The 22308-nt window shown below is 42.7% G+C and overlaps 1 protein-coding gene across 9 annotated transcripts in view; it reads right to left on the reverse strand.

Annotated features, from left to right (window-relative positions):
- Positions 1–21496, reverse strand: part of PTPRM (protein tyrosine phosphatase receptor type M) — a 450209-nt gene extending 428713 nt beyond the window's left edge. For 5 of the 9 annotated variants that reach the window (XM_042870344.1, XM_042870342.1, XM_042870341.1 and 2 more), the window contains exon 1: positions 21288–21495. In XM_042870344.1, the coding sequence (XP_042726278.1) occupies positions 21288–21360 (73 nt within the window). In that variant the 5' untranslated portion in view covers positions 21361–21495. Of the gene's footprint in view, positions 1–21287 lie in introns of all 9 variants that reach the window. The other 4 variants (XM_042870343.1, XM_042870338.1, XM_042870337.1 and 1 more) reach the window with 1 other exon arrangement.
- Between the last annotated feature and the right edge of the window lie 812 nt (positions 21497–22308).

Below are 22308 nucleotides of genomic sequence, written 5' to 3' on the forward strand. Positions count from 1 at the left end.
GGAGAACTAGGATGGTAAAAAGTGTATTAGTTAATGCTGAAAAAAGCAAAGGCTAAACATATTGTGTTGCGTTCTCAGCATCAAATAATAAGCTTGTGAACAAAAAGGGATATACATTTGGGAGGTTTCTCTTTCCATTTTACTGCTGGCTTGAGTCAAATAGACCAACTCTGTTAAAACATTCACAGATACGTTTTATATATGTGAAGTCCATCACAGAAGACCGATTGATCTGCAAGTGTAAAGCTTTCAGCTACGTATTTTTGTCTTGTTTTGTACTGCTGGTTCTTAAAATTGGCATTTAAGTGCCATATGTACGTACATTGAAGCAGGGCTTCAAATGTTAACAGCAGCTATGTGACTGAATGCAGAAGCATGCTATTTAGCCTTCTACACTGTATTCCAAGAAGACAGAATCAGCACACTACTAGCTAAAACAGCACTAGCTAAATAAAAAGAACAAAGAACTCTCTTTGGAGAACTTTAAAAAAACCACATCTCGAACAGCACAAAAATTCTATCTGGAACACAAAATTCTCAGGTGTTGATTCTACAGAGCATGTTGAAATTCCCAAAATACAGAAAGAAGATACATTTATTTTAAGCATTTATGAAATCCCAGCTACAATGCACCAATTCCTAATTAGAAGCCTGACATGGTAATTAATTTAAACATGGAGTAACCTATAACCTTTTCACTGTTCAATGATTACCAGAGAGATGTTATTACTGTGAACGCAAACTCTAGAATTCTCTCGAAACATGAACTTTAGTCCCCTGAAAATGACCAGCATGTGTCACCTCATTACTTCGCATATTGCTGGCAAGAACAACATTTATTGCTAAAAGGATAAATAATGAAAAAGGACAGCAATGGAGACTTATGTTGCTTAAGTCTCTAAGGAACCAACACCTCTGGGAATATCAGCATACATGGGAGCCAATGCACATCCAGACCCATTTCAATGACTCTTTATAGTAACTGGTTCTCACAAATACTACATACACACACACACACATCAAGACAGTTTAGATTTCTACAGTGCTAAGGACAAATAACACTCAGTCAAGGTTAAATTCACCAACAGTTACATTAAAGCAAGCAAGAAAAAAAAAACCCACCAAAAAAAACTATTTAGATAATAACTTCTTGCTCCTCTGCAACAGGAAAACATATTTGTGTCTGTTGTCCCTTACCACAGACTTTCGGAGGCATCACTTCTTCCTCCTAGCATTGTCAAATTCCCCACAGAGTCTAAAAGTTACAAGTAACATCATTTCTTCCCCTGCCAGCATTACCAGGGACAGAGCACTTAAAAATCTGTTCTTACTCCTCAACTAATTTCCCTCTGTGGGAAATTTTAAATACTTTTTTTTTTTTTCCTCCTTTTAGAGGTTTGGCAATTTGTTTTGTTTAATATCAGCATGCTTTGTTTTTGTTGAGTTTTTAAATGGAGAAAAAAAAAAAAAAAAAGTCTTCTCCAGAGAGAGTTCCAGTGTTCTCCAATATTAGATGAAAATGCTGGCACCATGCAAGGAACATTTCTGCTATGAAAATCGTAAGTGCACGCTTTTAAGCCACGTGACTTTTACAATCAAATTAGAATGTCTTCTGGAATGTCTAATATGTTACATGTTACAGGTTACTTTATTTGAAAAATAGCACCCATTTGAAGCAGCTACTAGTAAGGTCATATTCATACTGTTCAGTATGAATACTTCATTCAAAGCCAGATGGAAAGCAACAGAAGTTAACATTCTCAGCACTGAAAAGTATTTGTCAACACAACAGAGGGGTATTTAGAAGAACCAGGGAGACATTTTTCAAACAACATGCATTCAGAAGCCTTAACAAAAAATTCTTGAGCTCCCACTTTTTAAGTTTTAATATACTCTGGAATATTTCTTTGATAACTTTTTTCTCCTCTACAGAAGTACTAACCTAGCAAAACAGACATTTTTAAAGCTCCTGTTTTACAAGTTTGCAGAACCCAAAGAGGCTGCGGATTCCCATCGCTGTGGATGCTCAGAACTGAAGAGACTGAGCCCCAAGCAGTTAGACCCAGCTTTGAAGTCAATGCTGCTTTGAGCAGGGGCTGGGCCAAGTGATCTGCAGAACTTCCTGCCTGCCTGCATGGCTCTGCGACACTCATCTGTCCTACAAGCAACTGAAAAGAAATCGCAGCACAGAAATGCAGAGCACTGTGACTGATCTCTGAACAAGATCTACGGCTTGTACCTCCATGACTTGTACCTGCAAGGCATTCTGCTACTTCACATCTACATTTCACAAGCTCTTAAAAACTGTAAGAGCAGTAACAGCCAGACTTGAAGGTGCAAAAAGTTACAAATGTGGACTGTAAAGCTGTGTTACTGCACTTCTTCTTGAGAAGTTCTGCTTCTCAAAGGCAAACTGCCAGGAAACACCAAGGGAAAAGCTGACAGCAAGAACCTCATAGTCAGGACACATAGTTAATTTCCTGGCTCTAGCTTCTACCTTCATATAGTAAGGTTGTCTTTCAGGGCTACCAGAAGACAGTTCCAACAGTCACAAACAAATTTCTTCTCCAAAGGGGCATCTGAGCAGTGGCACAGGCAGCCCAGGCAGGTGGTGATGTCACCATCCCTGGAGGTGTCCAAGAAATGTGTAGGTGCAGCACTGAGGGATGTTGTTGGTGGGCATGGTGGGTGTGGGCTGACAGTTGGACTGGGTGATCTTAGTGGTCTTTTCCAAATATTATGATTCTCTTATACTAAACCAAGCCCCAACCAAGCAGCATCACAATGACAAGTGAAAGCCACAGTTGCCAGAAGTTGCCAATCACAAATAAATCCTTTGGGGCTTAAAGTTAATTCATCTGACAAGGCTTAGACCTGTCACTGTTCAGAAGCAGGTACCACACGAGGCAGGCGACACAAAAAGCAGCCATATACACAACATTGCTTGTCCTCTGGAGAACATTTCTCATTTACAATTTTGCCTGTTGACTCCTCCTGGTGTCATACTATTTGTATGTAACCAATAGCTTTCACAATTATGCAAAATATGTAAGCATTTTGCTTGATGCAGTACACTTCTTATAAGGATTCTTCATCACCTTTACAAAGGGATTTACAGAATGGGCTTCTAGATAACAGTGCTATGTGACTACAACTATGGACTGCTATGCAACACTTCTTCCAAATAGGATCCAGTCCTGTCTTTAGGATACAAAGAAGAACAATTTCAGTCACAAACAACACTTACTGACTCAGTATGAAGTAGGAGACAAACTTCGGAAACAGAAGTTAAAGATAACTTTGAAAACAAGAGAAAACAAAACTACAGATCTCCTTTACCTGTGACTGTTTTGCACTCAGTCAATGAAACAAAAACATTATTCCTCTTACTTTTGGACTTCATAAGAAAATATTTGCTTCCCATTTGAATCCCATGGGATTCTGCATGTAAACTGTACAGGAAAATATTTTAATACATGCACTGTGCTCATGAAACAATTTTTCAGTTTGCTAGCTTTATTTTAATTACAGTACCTTGAGGTTACCGCTTTCATTTTCAAGAACAAGCCAAGGTTTTGTTATTTGGACTCAAGTTCTTAACAGTATCCTTTGTTCTACCTACAGATGTAAAAACAGAGCAGAGTTGCACAGGTTTTTAGCATTCAAGGTCAAGCCACCACATTTTCAAGTGGCACATGCTGCCTCTGGCAGAAACCATTAAGCAGAATTTCAGAAAATAAAACACCCATAATGCAGACACTTTCTGTTTGTCTGTGCATTTTCTCGAAGTGGTTCTGCCATCAACAAGCCTACAACACCACCAGTAGCACAGTTAGGTACTATTAAAAGTTCTTTGAATTTAACAAGAGCATTCTGAATCAATGAAAGTACCAAAGCCAAGTTTTGTTTCCTTCCCCCACTGGGTCATGCTAACTTGGAAATTCCACTACAAAGTACCACATCCGATCCTCTTCCTATACATTAGAGTCCCTCTTCCCATAAAGCAAGGGTCAAGGTGAGATGCCTGTGATGTACAGCTCACAACTCTTGCAGCTTCCTATTTACAAGGCCCTCAGACAGAAAAACTGGTGCATATGAATCCAATACAGGCAACACTAATGCATTAATGACTGACATGTGGCAGAGATGGAGACACGCAGATGCAGCTTGACATTAATGGAGAGATTTGCCTGTGGTCATGCACAAAGAGGGAGGAAAAAATAGACCTACCTGCCTCGTGTTTTAACCTGAGTATGAAATCATACGTCAGACAAGATTAATTAGATGCCTGGAGTTTTATTCTTTTCTGTTGATAGAAAAAGCACATTTCCATAATGTGAGGAAGCATTTATGTGGATAGCAAATCAGGTTGACATTGAGGGAAGGTTTACTTTATTGTGAATGCTCGCTGTGTGGTGCTTGTCAGTGCAATTACTTTCTACTCAAGTGGTTTGCTTTTTAACATTTTATTATCTTAACAATAAAAAGCCTGGAAGCAATAATTATTTATTATGCTAATTCCTTAGCTTTTTTGTTATGAATTTCTGGAAAACCATTATAACTTGCTGTTTCCCAGAAATAAGCCAGATTTATTAATATTCAGCCAAAAAATAATAATAAAAAAAAAAAAAAAAAAAACAGGAGGCAAAAAATCTCTGTACTGGTAATTAGTTACTAATCAGTCAATTTGAACACTTATCAGCTTCCCCATAAGTTCTGTTTTCATTTATTCAATACCCCACATTTCTAATATCATTCTGATTGAAAACAACTTCAAAACACTAAGTCCACTGCAGTATTTCATAAGTAGTGATTTAAGCAGTCAGAGAGGCAGCAGGCCTTTAGCCCATTCTCAAAACACACTACACTCAAGGACTGCATTTTAATTATGGAAACCTTTTAGAACATCCCTGTTTTATTAACAGTAAGTGAAAGACTATAAACAAGGCTTCAGTATGCACCACTTCTCTTCAATCCTGCCTAAGCCCTCAAGGGGAAACGGCTCCAGCGCGCTTGCATTTCTCCCCCCAAGCATTCTCATCTCTGAATGCCTCTTCTCACCAACTTTAAAATTCATTTAACATATCAACTGCATAGTTATGCTTTTTCCCTTTTTTTTTTTCCCCTCCCACCTAGCTTGTGTTTGTCTTTGTGCTCCTAAGCACACAATTGTTCCCTCCTCTAGGAATAAACACCAACTCTCTAACTCCCGCCACACAAATGCAATACAGAGACCATAAGCAAGTCTAAGCAGAAAAGCACAGTAACTAAACGTACCTTGAAATGCTCTTACTTCACAATGCTTTTATAATGCCTCTTGTCCATGCACAAATTGTCCCTGTATTTCACACAACAGAGTAGTAACCCCAGGAAAATTCTAGAAGCAATTTTCTGCCTAATCCAGCCCAGGCTCCTCAGAAACACAGCATAGCCCAAGCTGGATGGGATCCACCAGGCTTCCAAGTTCCACTCCAGCCTCCAGATGAAGTTTCCAAAGGTTTGAAATGCATCTCCCCTGGCTTCAAATAACAATTCCAGCTCTCAAGCTGCCACGCACAAGCTGACAGCCAGTTTTTTCCATCTCTCCCTACTTCTGAAACAGAATTTTTCTTTAACTCCCACTGGGAGATTCTACCTGTGGCAAGAGAAAGTCCCCTATTAATGTGTAATACATCCCATCATTAGCATTGTAAAGCAGGTAATTATCTGACAACTGTCCTCCCACCCCCTTCCTCAGAGTTTGAAAACTTTTTTTACAAGAGGAAAAAAAAACAACAACCTCACATGTTATTCAAACTCTTCCTTCCTGACTTAAATGATGGCTCACTGGATGAGTATGACCCAAAAGCACACAGGCAATTTGCTCTTTGATTTACTCTTCCCAAGTCCTGCAGATCAAAGCAGGCAGAGTTGGACTGTTCCTACCCTGAAGGAAGGGACACACAAAGCAAATAGGCTGCTGCTGGAAGGAGCATAAGGAAAAATGCTGAAGTGGGGTGGAAGAAGAAGCAAGCTTTACTGCAGCAGATGCTCTGTAAAAAGAGCAGGTAACAGCAACTTTTGTTCACCAAGAGATCTTAAAATCTACATCTCCACACACAAAGATAGTGTAATGCTATAATGCAATGGAAAGCACAGCAGTGATAGAGGAATAGTAAAATCCTAGGCTACAGCAAGTGAGGATATGTTTAACGCAGCAGCCACTGGCTCAGAAACAAAGGAAAAAATCTGCTTACCCTTGGAAGGGCTCAGGTAGGTGGGGATCTCCAGGGAGATACACTCACATCCACTGCCAACTCTTAATTGGAGTCTGGGAAGGGGTGGATCCTGTCTCCACCCTTTCCAGTCGCTCAGAGGCACTGCATGCACCTGAGCTCCCCTGGGTTGGCCCTGCCTTCCTACCAGGTGCTCAATCACTGGTTCAAGCCATGACTTTGCATCTCTACTACAGATGAGAACATCCTAATCAAGATAAGCAACATGGACTGGTTGCAGACACCACCATCGTCCAGTTGGGTGCATGGTTACCAAGTTCAGGACAGATTTTGTTACAGCTCTAACAGCATTACAGCAGTGTCCTACCCCCTCAACATCACCAGCAGCTTGTGTTGAGAGTTCAGTGAAGGGTGTATCTACCAAAAACCATATTCTGAAATTGGGCATCTAACTCAGGTCACTGAGTAGCTAAAATCATCACAAAGAATACTGATGAAGATGGTTACTCTCATGACTACCAGACTGGCAAGCTGAATACCCACAGTACTTTCTTCCCACTGCTGCTTACTCCAACCTGTTTCCCTCCTAGCCCCAGAAAGGCCAAAACCAGTGGCACAGACTTTACTTGGGGTTTAACGGAGGAGGCTTATTTTTTTTTTATTACCTCGTTAGTCATTTTCAGATGTGCCTTGAAGAAAAGGCTTTGCATCTGAAATTCTTTAAGGAGTACCAAAGAGAATATAAAAATCTGAAGCAATGCCATCCAAGGACATGAGATCCATATTCTGTTCTATATATCCAGGAAAGGTACAACAGTACATTCAAGCATACAAACTCTCCAAATTAAGGTCACTTTGTTACTTGCTTTAGTCAGCAGCTACAGAGGAAGCTGCTATATATTCTGTGTCACTGCCACCAACAGGAAGAAACCAAGACTCGAGGCCCTGGTTTATGTTGTAATACCCAACATTAAGGGACACCAGTACTTGTTAGTGATGTGACATAATATTGGGGTTCTTCTTATTTGCTTCTCCTGTATTCATTGAAAACGTGGCCTGTTGCACAAAATAAAAACCAAGAAAAAAAACTACAGGAGTGTGCAGTTATCACTTATCATCCTTCAGGGAGTGGGGGCAGCGTAAGACATCCCAAAAATAACTAAAGCCAACCAAGGTCAGACTAAGAAGATGACCATGGCTACTTAACATATAACACAGAAGAGTGACCCACTTAATCCAGCTTGTTTGTTTTAAACATAGAGTCAAGAGAGCAGCCAAGTGACATTCCATAACCAGTATCACCAACATGCTTTTTTGCAATGCCTCTAGCAGCACAGTGCAAGCCACAGTTTGCTTTCACTTGTACGGGTACACCTGAAATTGATTGCCTCAGAGGAGTCAGCCCTGAGGTTGGAGAGTTGCTCCAAACTCCACAACAGGCCCTGCATTTCCAACAGAGACCTAGTCTGTGCTAATATCACCCACCCCGTGTTGGATACAAAAAGGCACTGTTGTAGTTCAACCCAGCAGCAGCTCAGCATCACATGGCTGTTGCACAATGCCCCCTGAGTGGAATGAGGGAGAGAACTGGGAAGAAAACAGAACTCATGGGTTGAGTTAAATACCAATTACTAAGACACACGGGCAAAAAGGAAACTAAAAGGCAGCAATAACCATATATACATAGCTGTAATAAGATTACTCACCATTTATCGATGCATGGCACAATGAAACACCCTACCAGCAATACAAAACTTACCCTACACATTGATGCACAGCAGCCCCCAAGCAGCAAGCAGGGCCATTCCACTGCCCACAGCTTTATACCCTTCTGCATGGTGTCAGGTGGTACAGAATGACCCCCAGCCTAATTCAGGCCCATGTGCTGGCCCCATCTCACCCAGAGGCCTAGCCCAGCCCCAGGTGTGTTGCCCAGCAACATTAGTGTGTTATTAATGCTGTTTCAGGTTAAATTAGGAGACAACAAGTAGGCAATCGTGTGAACGCACACTAAGGCAATGAGAAACAGCAGCTAATTTGGTATCAAGATATACTGTGCTTGAGTAAGAAAATGCAAGAAAATTCAGGTAAAACATACAAAAAAAAAAAAAAAAAAAAAAACCACCTAAACTAAAAAACAACAGTAAGCACAATAATCAGTGTGGGAGCTGTACAGACCCCTACCCAACAGCCACACCTGGAGGCAGTTACCTCTAAGCAGGGCTTTGGGCTGCTCTGCTCACAGAGATGTGATAAGGCAGTGTGGATAACATTCTGAAGGTTCTTCTTTCAGAACAGACACTAAACTTTGTATTAATGTATTCTATTTGTGTCACATTTAGTGATACATTTCCTAGAAAAATCTCTTTAAAATACAAAGATGATGTGACAAAATATATATCCTGTTACTTTCATTTATTGTCTATATTTCTCAAATGCCATTAGCTTACAGCAGTACAGAATAAAGGTAGGAACATATAAGTCTCCGGTAACTTCAGATGTAAAAGAAGAAGAGTTCCTCACAGCAGTTTAGAGTGCAGAACCGCAGAGAAAAACTTAATACCACTGGGAACATAGCTCATGTATATACAGGAAAATATATTGAGTAAATGTGAACATTTTCTCATAAAGAACATGAATTGCCATGGGTGCAACATTCCTACATCAAAGGCACATGAGTTCACAAGCTTACAGACCAACATAAAAATTTATTGAAAGGGATGTCAAAATCCATTAAGCCCCACTTTGTTTATTTATTACTGATCCATTGCTGGAGGCAATGGGCTCCGTCTCCAGCTGGGCTGCATTAGCAGGCTGACTCCATGCAAAAACAGAGCAAAGAACAAGAGCCACCTCAGGTGACCCAGTTGAGCTTGAAAGCACAACAGCTGAGAAAGTGCTCATCACTCAACAGCACAGCTGAGTGATTGCCCATCTCTGGGTGGGCTGAACTTCTTTGGAACTAACTTTGGTAACTCACTCCACTTACATTATAAAGAGTTTGTATTCGTCTACAGAACTGTGTTGCTTTCATGTAACTGAGACTTAGGGTCTATCCTCAGAGCCTCCCCGCTTCCAACTTCTGACCCCGTCAATGACAGAGCAGGCAGTGACAGAGCTCAGTTGTAGCTCTGAAGCCAGGAACGCTTCCCTATGTCTTTCAAGAGGGGAGACCAAACCCAACCAGGATTCAGTTTCCCAAAGCTTTGTGATCTAATTCTACACAGAAGGCTTAATAAGGTTTAGACTCGTAATACAATTAGTAATTTAGCTCACAAATTAGACTATCTATTAACACTCCAGCAGCGACAGCAGCCATATGAGGATTAAGAAGGAATCTTTCACTCCCAATATGAAGAAACAACTTGTATGCTTTAATAAACCTCTTCAGCATCTGCCCAGGAGAGCACACGCATGGTGCTGTATGCAGCTGTGAGCATGGCTGGCATCCTGTTCCTATATTGAAACTTCATCAACAGGAACCACATCAATATATTGCACGTTCCACACTGAGTAGGAACTTTCAAGCTCATCTTAAAGCACAATTTAAACTGGTAGAAAGAAATATGAACTTACACTATTGTTGCTCCATTTTAAAGCTCGCACAGAGCACGTTTCATGCACATTTACATGCATTTGAAGTGCACATAAAAATAACAGCCAAAATTAACCTGTCAACATTGTATGAAATACACATTAAGCCAAAGCATCAATATAACAATATTTAATTGCAGGAGTTGAATAAAAAGGCAACATTTTTTCTAAATGTTTGTATACAATGTTTATTCTGTATATGTTAAGAAAGGAAGCAGATTTATGTGACACAAGTTTCTGCATTTTCCTCTCTGCCTAAACAGAAGATTCAGAGAAGATATGTGATATCTCACATAATACTTAACGGCACTTTAACCACAAGGAAAAGAGTTGCAGATGAATTTTTCTGAAGGCTATCCATGTCCCTGTAGCTGCAGCCCTACAAAATGCTGATATTGGGCTATTCACACTACTTGTGCAACACCTGCCCAGCTGTACTTATTACGTCTTCAGAAGCTTTCGGGAATTATTTACAGCATGACCAAGACTGACTGCATTCATTTTCAATTTTTGAGCCTGTGTTTATATAAGCAGTGACAGCACTAATAGTGCCAAGTGATTCTCTTTAGCTTGAAGAACAAGAACAACAACAATTTACTTCACACTCCAATAAAAACCATTAACACCCAAATATTATTATGAATAACGTCCATCTGGTCTGAAATCTAGATCTGGCTGCAGTACCTCATTCTCCACATGCACTGCCTGCTGTAGCTGCAAAGTGCAAAGCAAAGCAAAACCTCAGCCCTGCTCACTTACACTATTTACACATAAACACATGCTTTCCTGGCATGTGTCACAACATATGCATGGGACCACTTTGATCTAATCTGCCACAGGAGAAAGGGAAAAAAAAAAACAACCATCACGCATTCTTGGTATAAAAAAAATAATCAGGCAGTCAGAAATTCTGTCCCTAAGCCCTATTTTAGCCCTCCTGAGATTATATGCCCTTACCTAAATGTGAATATTAATCTCCGAACTGGGAAGAGGGGGAGAGAAAGGCCACAGTGCCTTCTGGTGTGTGGAACATGGTGATGAGGGGCAGACAGAAAAATGGAGAAGGAGGCAGAGAGGGTGTGAGAGGTGGCAGCTGAGCAATACAACCTTAGAGGTGGCCCTGTGGTTAACAGCTTTGTTAAATATGTGTGTTATTTGCTGCAGAATGGATGGTGTTAAGAGTGCAATTTTAGACAGAACTGAGAGCAGGTAAGAGCCCTCCCTCTTTCTCTGCACAAAATTCTAGAGTACAGAGCTCTAGCAGATTACTGTAATTGGCCAATTCTTTCTTTTATTGCTAGACCACTGCGTAGAGTCAAAGCACTGAAATCATATGAATGGGGCTACTGGTGAATATCATCTACTTGTTCAATGGCAGTTTCTAGAATACAGATTTGATTTTTCTGCAGTTCCACTTCACAAAGTCTGTAAATGCACATCTTCTGTCACACAAGCCAGAATTAACTTTTTACAGCTGTAAATCTAGCACAGCACTCTGCAGACTGTGAAGACTACCACAGCCAGTTCTGGAAATGTGAGATTTCTCACTTACAGTGAGTGGTTCCCAAAGCTCCTGCCATCCACCCACCATAAGCATGGATTTGAAGGGAACAAGTCTGTCAGATGCTACTTCACTGAGGCAGATTTACTGTGTACCAATTGAGGAAGCTGTGAGTCTCCATTCATTTTTGAAATAGAGATCCTCACAAATATGGACAGTTTTCATTACAAACTCTTCAAGTTTGGGCTACACTTCAGAAACTGACTTAAATTTTGCAACACAACAGAACTGACAGGCAAGCAATAGCTTTCAAAATGCAAGCTTCCATGATGCAACTGAATGCGTGCCCAAATCTCCCGAGTAGCTCCTGCCTGACACAAGAAGAAGCACACGGCTGCCTTCAATTTCCATTCCTCGCCAAGTCAAAACAGGTAACTCCTGAGGTAAGAATTTAGATGTTCAAAGACCGAATGTTTTTCTGTAAGAAATGAGAGAAGGCATGTCAAAAGCAGAAAGTGAGTGTGCATCAGTTGAAACAGACTGACTCCTACTGAAGCCACCCTGGTGACGCAACGACACCGAGCCCTATCTCTACTCTAAACTTCTCCATTTAAAAATACAACAACTAAGGCTTCAGCCCTACTGCCAACTCAAGCTCCTATCCACATTCAAGACTCCAAGCCCACTATGTGACAGAGGGTGGTACAGTTGAAAAAGGCTGAAGTGTGCACTGTTTGCTAGCAGATCCATCGTTTCAACCCACACACATGGTCATACGCTTGTCTACACCTGCATATACAACAGAGGTAGCTGAGGAATATTATTTATAAGGGGTAATTTCAGTGTCGTTTAACCTCTTTTCTGCAGCTGTGTGAAGTTCCTAATGTGGGTAACATCCAATTCCCCAGTAGTCAGGATGCAAAGAAATAATGTTCTAGTGAACAAAATGACTTTCTGTTAAGGGTTTGTAGAGGAAAGCTTCAGCTCTGAAGTTTCTGCAAGACTTTAAAAAAAAAAAAAAATCCACTTCTGCTGTTGCTGCACTGCTGCTGTGGAACACAGATTTTTTTTATTTGTGAAGAATATATTTCAACTTTTCTTGGGCTTCTGAGCCCTACACCATTTCAGTGCATATTTGTCCTAAAGGGTGTGTTCTTTCCTCAAACACTGAAAGCAAATAAAACTCAGAAAGTGCAGTCATTTCCAAATGCTGAAAAGAAAATGCTAGGCTAATTCACATAAATCTTTAACTAGGCTAGATGTATGTAGGAAATTCTAACAACAATTCTCAGTGTAAAAATAAATAAAACACACCTCATGAGCTTGATGTGTGGTCTTCAACCCACGTGCTTTGCTGTCACTATAAACAGAACATTGCTGGGCAATGTACAGGCTTCCCATTTCATTTCCAACCCCTGAGGTTTTTAAATAAATATTAACTTAAATTGTGTTTAGTGTTGTTGGTTTCTTTTAACAATCACAGACCCAACCCAAACAGGTTGTTTTCATATTCAGGAAGGTGCTCACAGCAGAGAAAGGTGCTTTGAGAAGTTCTGAGCTAGGACTGAATCAAGATGACATCTCTGTCATGTCAAGATGTCTGTCAATATGACTATCTGATGACAGTAAAGAGGGCATCAGCTGCATGGTGACTTAAAATTATTACTGGGACAACAATAGATCTTACATAGCTGTGTAATTACTTCAGGAATAGCTGTCTCTGCAGAAGTTAAAAAGAAAAAACAGCTGAAGTGATGTGTTATGTAGAGAGCTTGTATTACATTGTATGTGGTGCTTTGTAAAATAATCTTCATCTACAATTCAGAAAATGGAACATGAAAGGAAAAAAGGCTATAGCAGTTCTCAGCAATTAGCATAAGAACTACCCTACTGAGTACTACACTTTCTGTGAATGTCCACAACTGTCTTTATCTCCTAAATATGTGACAGTATTTAAGTACACCATCGAGTTTTTGGGGAAGACTGGAGTTGTAAGTGGCAGTCAGTGGCTGCTATAAATGTTCTCCAAATGGAATCACACAACATCCCAAGCTGGAAGAGACCCAGAGGGATCACTGAGTCCAACTCCTGGCTCCACGAAGGTGCCATGACCACTACCTGGGGGGAGCCTGTTCCAGTGCCTGAGCACCCTCTGGCAAAGAACCTTTTTTTTGATATCCAATCTGACCTTCCCCTTTCACTGCTCATGCCGTAAAAATGTTTACCAAAGAGAATGTAGGGGTTCTTAAACATCAGCATAAATAAATAAATAAGACTCTTCAGTAATGGTCAAAACTAACCAACCCCCCCCCCAAAAAAAAAAAAAAAAGATTAGAAAAGATTAACTATGAAGATACCTGTATCACAGTGAAATGCCAGAGCACATACTTCAATTCAGGCTTCCAACTAGGCAGAAGATCTGATCACTAAGCAACTGGCTAATACAACAGGAATTAAAATCTACATCTGTCTTCTGCATGCTGTGCTCCAGCAGCACACTTCATGTTCCACTATATCATTCCAACATGGAGATAGAAAAAACTTCCAGGCTCAAAAAGTTCCACTGGGTGAGGAAATCATTTCCCTGGTAAGATTTTATGGGACATCTTAAAGCAGTGAAAGAAAAGAGATCTTACACTATCAAAATACCAAAAATTCCAAAAATTATAATCCTCAGACATTGTTGATACTGAATTACACCATTTGATAAAAACATCACAGTCATTAGAACAAATGACATGCAGTCCTATATGGATATGCAAACAGAGTTAAACCTTGAGACAGATACATTTCCTCAATCATGCAAGTTTGTACCCAGTATGTGAGCATATTTCAAGCAGATTGAGAAGTTGTTAGGAAGCCCTGGACTTCTTGCAGTGATTTTATTTACTAGAAGAATGCAGGAGGGAACAGATAATAATGGACTCCTATTCAAACAAAACAAATTCACTAATCCCTTAAGAAGAGAGAATAACTGTACCAAGCAGCTACAGCAAGGACAGTCAGATCTGGGGCACAACACGGTTCCTGGAGATGGAAGTTGATTTGCATGTCTGTTTTTGATTTTTAGCTGAAATAGATGTTAAACCTGGAAAAAAATATGAACTTGGAAATACCACAGGTGAGACCCTTTGTAGGTGGAGGACAACCTGAAGCTGTTTAGGAAATCTCAGGCTCTGCTTGAGATAGGATCTGGTACTATTCTTTTTCAAAACTGGAGGTCTGTTATCTTCTACATACCCTCAGAAGCTACACAGACTTAGCAATCAAAATGTTAAGACACACATGCAGATGACCATTTCTGTGGTCGTGAAATGCCAAATAAGCCATGGATAAGGGACTGGTTAACCTCAAGTGTGGAGGAAAAAGGAAAAAATAAACTTCCCTCAGCTCCAGTACACCATGAAAAATGCAATAGCTCACTAAAGGGCAATAACTCATCAACTTTTTAAAACGTGAACATATGAACTAGTGCTTAGATTATAAGCATACACACAAGTATAGAAATGCACATCATGGACAAGAGTTATTTACTCAGCCTAGTCTACATTCACAGGAAGAAGAGATGTGAAAAGCCACTCTATTCATTTACCTGCAAGAACAACTCTTTTACAAAGCCTTAAGGCACTACTGGCCCACTACCCATCCACTTGGAAGTGCACAGAAACCCCTGTAATATCCTCCTCAATCTTACGTTACAATATTGTCAGCAAAAATAAAAAGCATGATTTCACCTAACAGAGATACCCTTAAGATTCAAGCTAATAACACACAACCCTTCTGAAAAGTTTCCCAAACCCAGTGTGTCATAAACCTTGAGGGGTGGAAAAAGCAGCACTGCTCTTACAGACATGTGATGCTTTCTTTTACTCCCCTAAAAGATGGAAGAGCTACAGTGATGAAAGAGATAATTATCTATTAGTTATTCTGGAGCAAAATCACATCTCTTGTGATTAACAAAGTAGCACTGTAAAAGATATTTACAATAACACTTGGAGATTAAAAAGCAAAAAAAGAAAAGAAAGGGTCTCTTCATGAGAGATCCCGACTGCTCTCTAAATCAGGGCAGACTACAAATATCTAGGGGAAAAAGAGGAAAAAAAGAAAAAGAAAAAAGCTTACGGGAGAAATGTTGGTTTTGCACCATTCCACATGGAAAAAGAAAAACTGAAGGTCATTAACATTGTTACACTTCATCATATGTGTAAAGATAATCAACCATTGCTACGTAAAGCAATCAGAGGAACTATTTAAGCCTTGCATGTGTAAGGAGACAAGTGTGTTCAAAACTAAGATGGCAAAAATACAAAAATGTGAATAATTATAAATCCATGTATGTTTTCCATGCATTTCCAAATGCAGTTTAATTGCCTTGATAGTTCAGCTTTTCCTAGGACATTTCTCTTCCCAGCAAGATACATCTCTTCCACTCTTTCACACCTTCCTCCCCAAACACTCGAAATCCAACCTGCCTTCAGCACTCCCTCCTGCTAACACTCCCGTGCTTTCATCTGAACAAACGCGGTCATTACTTCGTTTGCCACCATCGCTTCTTAAGTGGCAAAGGGTCAGGCTGAGTGAAACGGCTGAATCGTTCCTTTCTTATTCCTCGCAGCTACTGAAAGTATTTGTCAGAGGTGTAACACCTTTATTTTTGTTGCTACTGCTCTCAGAAATGTGGGCATAAAAACATCATTCCTTCATTTTTAAAGCATGTATGGGGACTCACCCTCCTTAAACTCCTCGTAACACTGAAGGAAGTGATGTGGCTTAAGCAGCTACAAAACACTCTTACAAAATCAGCGCAGGATTCCACCGACAGCAAAATCATCTTTGAAACTAATCACTTTGAACAGAGCAGAAGCCTCCTCACAATGCATTAAGAAGCTATGTACTCTCACAAGACTCCAGCTTTGCTTTAAAACGCATCTACAGGTCAATCAAGATGGTTAAGATATAACCTTATCACACCTCTGCAGCAATAATCCTTCCATATAAACCACTAGGAAAGTACTACCAATTTCTCTGCAACTCCATGCAGTTTGTTCTATTACAGCCTGCTTTCATCCTTCCACTGAATGCTAACAACGATATTGAAAACAGCATTTTTACACACGACAAAGAGTTCATTTGTGTTACAAGCAAACTGGGGAGAAAAAAAAAAAAAAACAAAACCAAACAACCCAACAGATCAGAATTCTTAAGAGGACAAAAATTCCCAGACCTCCCAAGTTCGAAGCCCAGCTTTCAGCCCAGCCTCTTTTTACACTTAGAAAAGTGGATTTAGACATGCAGCTACACCTAGTGATCAGCAGCAGATCACAGCAGGCAGACTCAGGAAGTGCTCCTACGCTGCGACAGCAGAAATAAATATGTGAGCACAGAGAAGGAAAGAGAGGAAAGTGGCACAGTAATATTTCTTTTTAAAAAGTTTATTACTAAATTTATTATTGCATGTTCCAAATTGTCTCTGGCATCCTGAAATCCCTTTTAATACACATTAAATGAAAAATGCACGTTTGGAAATTATCAGCAAAATCAAATGAAATAAAGAGGATCTTTTCAATGTTTCCTACCAAAACAGAGCAGAAGCAAAGTAATTCAGATGCACTCGTACATTAATAAACAATTTATTCCCGGTGAAATTTTCAGAACCACTCAAGAGAATCACTATCGAAATGCAACACATCAAACTCAGGATCAGCTCTCAGGTCCCAACCCAACAATAGCGCTGTGTTCCAACAGGTCTCTGCCTGTTATCTCCACCAGCTGAGCCCAATGATGCAAAATGAAGCCATGTCCCAGCAGCAACCTGCACAAGTGGCCAGGCCACCAGCAACCCCCTCGATATGGCAAACTCAATGACCCACTCAGCATACGAGCGAGAAAAACATATTCCACATTTCTTCAGATCAGACCCAAGTGATTTTGTGAGACAGAGACCAGAAGCTTACTTGCTTTACCCCGACACCTTTCGTGATTTGCTCTCTAGCTGCCAATCCATCACTTCTGTGTGCACTAAACAGATTATTTTCCATAAGCTATATGTTGCTACATTGTTTCTGGATGCTAATTTATTTTCCTCATGGATTCTGATGACGACTAAGTTGTGAGGCTGAAGAAGACATCACAGGAATATTTCAATGTTATTACATCCTTGTAATCTTCTGGAAGGCTTATTTTTAATTTCTGGTGTAGTTTCTTTACTAACTTTTGACAGTAGAACAATAGAAAAAGCAAGATTCACCACCCAGCTTCTTTTTTGACACTCCCAAAGTCCAGACCCTCATTCTGTTTGAAGAATTCCAGAGTACATCCCAATTTATAGGGAAACGCAACGTTTATTTCATCTGTTTCTAATCATCAAAAAAAAAAAAGGTCTGAAAAATAAAGACCTATTAGAAGCTGATTCCTTCACATTCTTCCACTAATTTGCAGGATCATTTTAAACGCAATTAGTCTCGGGTGAAGAGCACAAATCGAATCATTCACCTGCATAAACGGGAGCAGCACAATGCTCTGACAGTGAGGCCCTTGGTCTGAAAGCCCTCTCCCACAGCTCGCCCTGCTCACAGGGCCAAGCCCATGCTAACACTTCAGCTGAAGATGCGCTGCTAGGCTGACAGCTGCTCCAGGCACTGAGATCGCCACATCCTCACCAGCGTTTCTTCCCTCAGACAGCACAGGGATGGGAACCACTGCCAGACAGGAGGAGAGCAGGTGAAATAAACAACACCAGCAAACACAGAACGTGTTAAAATAAGACAACAACACGAGTAGAGATCATTGTTGGCAAAGTAATCAGAGTATCTATCAAATGCTTCTAGACGCAGATCCTGAATACTCTGAGAAACCTCTTTAAACACCTCTTTAAGTTAATTACAGCAGAAAGTTTTTACTTTCTGTACATTTCTCTGAATGCCAGGAACTTCCCTTCAGCTGTGGTTGAACCTAGAGAGACTTCATTTCTCTTCTTTCTTTCTTTCCATCCTCCCTCTTTGCAAGCACTGTGACGATGCTGGTGTTCAGGAAGTTTCAGCATGTTACATTTCTTCCTTATGTCTGTTTTTGGAAAATGTGATTCTTGTTTTCAAGAGTGCCTACACCCAAAACTGAAACAGATGAACGTGAAGGCACAGCATCTATTTAGAGCACAAGGTTTGTATTTTTCTTCCATGAAACAGCTGGGGACTGCTGTGCTCTACATAAAAACTTTACCAGTCCCTAACCGAAGCAGTTTCCAGTTCTGTGCAGCACCTTCTCTCCCTCTCATTCTCCTCCCCAGCTGCCTCCTGTGCTGGCACAAAGTTACTTGGGAAGAGCCTCCCCAGGAGCATTTCTATGCCACCCATCTCTCTTGAGCACTGCAACAGGGCCCATCCCCTCTCAGACAAGGAAAACTTTCAACAAAAGTACCATAAAATGAATGTGATAATAAACATCCTTGCTGCTTTTTGCAGCAAAAGAGAACAGTGTGCTCTAATAACAGGCCTCTCTGGGTCAGTCGGGTTATAAGCAAGAAACACCAATTTCAGAATTCAGGCTGTGTGCAAATGTAAATCCACCCGAAAATGATGCCCTTATAAAAGCACAGTTTCTGCATTCTATTACACATCTTCCTGCCTTCAATTTCAGCCACCCATTCTGGTGTTTGACAGAACTCATTACATCCAGACTCTACATTTTATGGAAGATCTAATATTTAGGCACGCAATGTCCCTTCTCACTTGCCACATCTTTAGTTTGACAGAGATCCCCTACAGGGATGAACCGCTCCCCCTGAGCTGCAGAACCCACGGGGGAGGAGGAGAAGGAGCACCGCATAGCCAGGTGGTACTTTGTGTGACAGCAACATCACACGATCCAGGAACTCTGCACTGTGAGCCTTCCCGCGGCCTCACTTTGTCATATTTACGCTAAAACTATAAACAGAAATCAGCCAACCCAGGTATGCAAGCGTTTCTCAGGAACAAGCAATTTGCTTTGCAGCAAGACCCCAGCTACTTCTTAAAATAAGCACTGTCCATATAATACATTTTCAGCAACATGTCTCGAATCCAAATTCTTGAAACCATTTGCTTCTGGAACCAATGAGTGCAGAATTTTAAGTTCCTTAGTTAAGGACTCAGAGAAAATCTCATTGTTATTAACTGTTAAGCTGCTTTCCAAAGATTACTTGAAAGCTTCCAGGCCTTAGAAAGCCAAGATCTGATCTTTCGGTATGATTGTTTTCTAAATAAGAAATGCAAATAAAACAATGACTGAAGGTAACATTAGAACTAATCTCTGCCAAATAGATCAATTACTTTAGGAAAAGGTAAAAACAAAAACAGAACGAGAAACGCCATAGACTTCGTAACGCACCCGCTGATATTCTTTGCTTCAAACAGCCATCAAGTTGGTTTTCTTTTCTTATTGCTTCATTTGTTTTTTAAACCTTTTAGAGGTTATTCATGTAACTCCCATCAGCAACAGGGGACGGCAAGCACCGAGAGAGGAATTTTGTATGATTTAATTTCTATGACACTGATGCATCACGCTTTCAACAAAAGCAACAGCATTTTTTTTCCTCCTAAGCAAAACCGACTCCCAGGCACAGACTTCAAAAGGGGAAGTGCAAAAATGGAGTGCCAACAGTCAATATTAAAAAAAGAACAAATGGTACCTGCCCCATCATTAATGCTTTCCATTCAGTGTTTCACATACAGGTACATATGCACACACACAGGGAGAGGGCAGACCAGATCCTGTCCTTGTAACATCCTCCACAGCCCCACTGAGGTGCGTGGATAGCAGCATCCCTCAGTCAGTGCACTGGAAGCCGTGGAATCGCCCCTTTTGCCACAAGCCTATGCACAGGTCATTAAATCCACTTAAGGACATCACTGAACCATTTGTGCTTTCTGTCACTGTGTGTTTGCTGCCACAGCGTGCAGCTATGGAAGTGAATATATGAATGGCACTTATGTGCTGACTGTAGCAGAGCATCAGGGTACCACATACGTAAGTCACTTCAGAAGTGCTGTTCCAGCCCAACTTTAAGCAAGAAACCCGACAGTTGGTGCAGGGCAGCAGTGAGTTTGGGATTCATCAGAATGAAGCGAGAGCTCTCCCTGAAGCCTGGACACCAGATTCCCAATATCAAGGAGTTATAGGGCTAATGTGCATGAGTTCAGCTTCATAAACAGTTGCGGAGCATAGCTTCAACCTAGCACGGGTGTTAGGGAAAGCTTTCATCATCCTTCTGTATCACCTCGGTGCAAAGCATCCTCCCGCTCAGGAACCCTCTTTCTCATCCGCGGTAATAACACCGAAGATAATCTAAGGGAAACGCAGCCGCGTACACAGAACGTTCACGGAAGCTGACATAAAACCGGAATTCGGTAGTTTTTCAGCAAAGTTTAGGAGCACCCACGGTATCTGCAGCGCAGAGCACTGCAAACACGACGCTCGGCAGCCGGGCTGCAGGACGCACAGAGCCTACCGAGCGGGTCGGAGCCTAAGCCCGACACCAGATGTCCCCCATTGCTGTTAGCCGCGCTAACTTCGTGCGAGAAGCAAAACAGAAAGCCCCAAAGTGACTCCCTGCAACGGAGCGCGCTGAACTATTTCACAACCCGCATTCCCGTCTAAAAGTACGGGTTTCCTCAGCACGGAAACAGGACGGGGAGCAGCCAGGGGGGTCCGAACACGCCGTTAACCGTCTGCACGCCGAGAGCAAAGTATCGCTGCTCACGCCCAGAACCGGGGGCAGCGGAGCCCCTCCGCTCCCGTACGGGGCAACGGGGAACTCCGGGCAGCCGGCGGCAGGGAGCTGGGGCTCGGCCCGGCCGCGGCATCCCGCCCGCCTCCCTCGGGGACTCTCTCTCTCCCACCAACTCCAGTATCAGCCCCGCCGGAAAGACGGAGAGAAAAAAGAACTCGAGGCGAAGCCCCGCCGGCTCCGGAGCCGCGGTGCAGGCGAGGCGGCCCCTTACCTGTAAACGTCTGCGCTCCCGCCGCCAGCAAAAGTCCGGCCAAAGTCACCAGGCAACTTCCAACTTTCCCCATATTTCCACCCCTTCCTGCTCCGGGTCCAGCAAAGTGCCAAAGTGTTCGCCAAAGTGGGAGACGGCCCTCTTCGCCCCCCTCCCGTCGGCTGGGAGGGGGAGCCGGACCCCCCGCTGGCTACCCCGCGGCCCCCGGCTCCCCTCGGACTCTCTTCGCCGGCGGAGGCGCGGAGAGAGCGGTGCGGATGGCTGCTCGGGCAGCTCCGCTCTCCCGCGCCGTCCCCTCCGGCCGCCTCCCCCGAGGGGAACTGCGATCCCGGCACCTCCCCACCCGCCCGCTGCCGCCGCCGGCCCCACTCCGCTCGGCTCCCGGACTGACTCGCGGTCCCCCCGGCGGGCGGGCGGGTGAGGGAGCGGGGAAGGCACGCCCAGCCGCCGGCGCCGCCGCTCTGCCCCGCTAGAGGGCGAGGCGGCCGTACGCGGCGCGGCGGGGGCCGCTGACGGGAGCTCCCTGTCCGCCACCCCGAGAGCCGCCGCTTTCGGCCCGAAGTTCAGCCAGCAACCTCGGTAACTTCACTGGCCGTCGCGGGGACAGGGATGGGCGGCTCCGAGGCGGCCGGGCAGAGAAGGGTGAATGTCAGAGGCGGACAGCGCTGTGCGTTTCGTAATCGTTTTGTTTGGTTTCTACAAGGCGCTGTCGGAAGGGCCGCTCGGCGAACGCCGCGAGCGTCAGCACCGACGGAGCGGGATACCGAACTGCGAGCGGAATGCGGGCACCGTGCTGGGCAGAGCCGCCTCCTGTTCGGGTACCGCCGCCAAACCGGAGCGGCTGTGCCCTCCTGCGGGGCTCCCGTGCGGCCCCGGCAGTGTGGCGTCACGGAGTGGGGCGTGACGTCATCGTGGCAGCTCGCGTTCGTCGTCTGCCCCTCGGAGTTTTTGCTCCTTGTGGGGGTTTGGCTCCTTTCAGACGCCACAAAGAAGAGTTTGTTGTTTTTAAACCAGTTTTGTT

This window comes from Lagopus leucura, unplaced genomic scaffold (genome assembly GCF_019238085.1).
Source record: "Lagopus leucura isolate 7727_CA_CO unplaced genomic scaffold, USGS_WTPT01 Super-Scaffold_100002, whole genome shotgun sequence".
NCBI lineage: Eukaryota > Metazoa > Chordata > Aves > Galliformes > Phasianidae > Lagopus > Lagopus leucura.